Below are 1270 nucleotides of genomic sequence, written 5' to 3'. Positions count from 1 at the left end.
TTTTCAGGGATACAAACTTTTTCAGAACACCGGTAGACGGCAGCCATTACAGACGAACATGTGTTTGTTGTTGTTCCAGGAGCGACTCAGTCACACGCTAATGTCATTGGTTCATTATCATTACTGAGCTGCAGGACTGCTTTTTTTTCTTTTTTTTCACATCAAGTCACCTGCCTGGATCTGTTATTATCTCGCTCTGAGGCACGGAGGAGTGTTTGAGGTGAGCTCACTTCAACCACTTTTTTACATCGTGGTCTCATTTCCAGACTCAGGCATTTTGTGAATGAAGCCGATTCAGTTAAAATACATAAGTAAAAATATTTATCCGAGCACAGTACTTTATGGATGATTTTATGGATTAAATTTTTTGTATTATACTTGACTAAATACGGTAAGTATACTTTGTGTTATGCAAACCAAAATATGTTTTAGATTTTAGATTCTTCAAAGTAGGCACCTTCTGTTTAAATTTAAACTGCATACTCTCAGCTTTATGAGATAATAATAAAAGTAGATAATGCCAATTGTTGCCGCCTGCCTTGGCGACCCTTGACCCTTTTATTGTTCTGACATTCAGAGATTATTGACTTTTAATGTGTTCCAGGCTTTATCTTCAAACATGACCTAAAAATTCCAAATACTTTTGTACTGTTTCTTTTTTGTGACAGTTTATTGTAGCTTATTTGTTCTTTCAGAGTCTAAACTACTTTAGTATAATTCTACAGTGTAGGAAAAAAAACATTGAATAAGGTGTGTCCAAACGTTTGACTGGCAGTCTACATAATTAAACTGTCGTATCTTTTCCATCATTTGAATAAATATGTTCCAAACCTGCTTGTTCTTCATCAGGATGTTGTGATACTCCAGCTTGATGACTGGACCCAGCCGTGTTTTCCATCCCTATTTTACTTTCAGCTTCTTTCAGGTTTATTTGAGGCTCAGCCTCCATTTTCTCTTCTTCATAGACAACCTCATCTTCATCATCTTCATCCTCTACCTCCATCCCATTTATTTCCATTGGTTCTGTAAACAAACAAACAAAGCATATATATATATATACACTCACCGGCCACTTTGTTAGGTACACCACGCTAGTAACGGGTTGGACCCCCTTTTGCCTTCAGAACTGCCTCAATTCTTTGTGGCATAGATTCAACAAGGTGCTGGAAGCATTCCTCAGAGATTTTGGTCCATATTGACATGATGGCATCACCCGTTCCACCACATCCCAAAGGTGCTCTATTGGATTGAGATCTGGTGACTGTGGAGG

General features: G+C 38.0%; 1 protein-coding gene across 1 annotated transcript in view; it reads right to left on the bottom strand.

Moving 5' to 3' along the window:
- The window catches only part of fbxo38 (F-box protein 38), a 79185-nt gene that overhangs the window by 40242 nt on the left and 37673 nt on the right, over positions 1-1270 (bottom strand). The window contains exon 12 of the mRNA XM_014027631.1: positions 832-1023. Within this exon, the coding sequence (XP_013883085.1) occupies positions 832-1023 (192 nt within the window). The remainder of the gene's footprint in view (positions 1-831; positions 1024-1270) is intronic.

Source organism: Austrofundulus limnaeus, unplaced genomic scaffold (assembly GCF_001266775.1).
Source record: "Austrofundulus limnaeus strain Quisiro unplaced genomic scaffold, Austrofundulus_limnaeus-1.0 Scaffold666, whole genome shotgun sequence".
Classification (NCBI taxonomy): Eukaryota; Metazoa; Chordata; class Actinopteri; order Cyprinodontiformes; family Rivulidae; genus Austrofundulus; species Austrofundulus limnaeus.
This window is presented reverse-complemented; position numbering and strand designations above follow the sequence as displayed.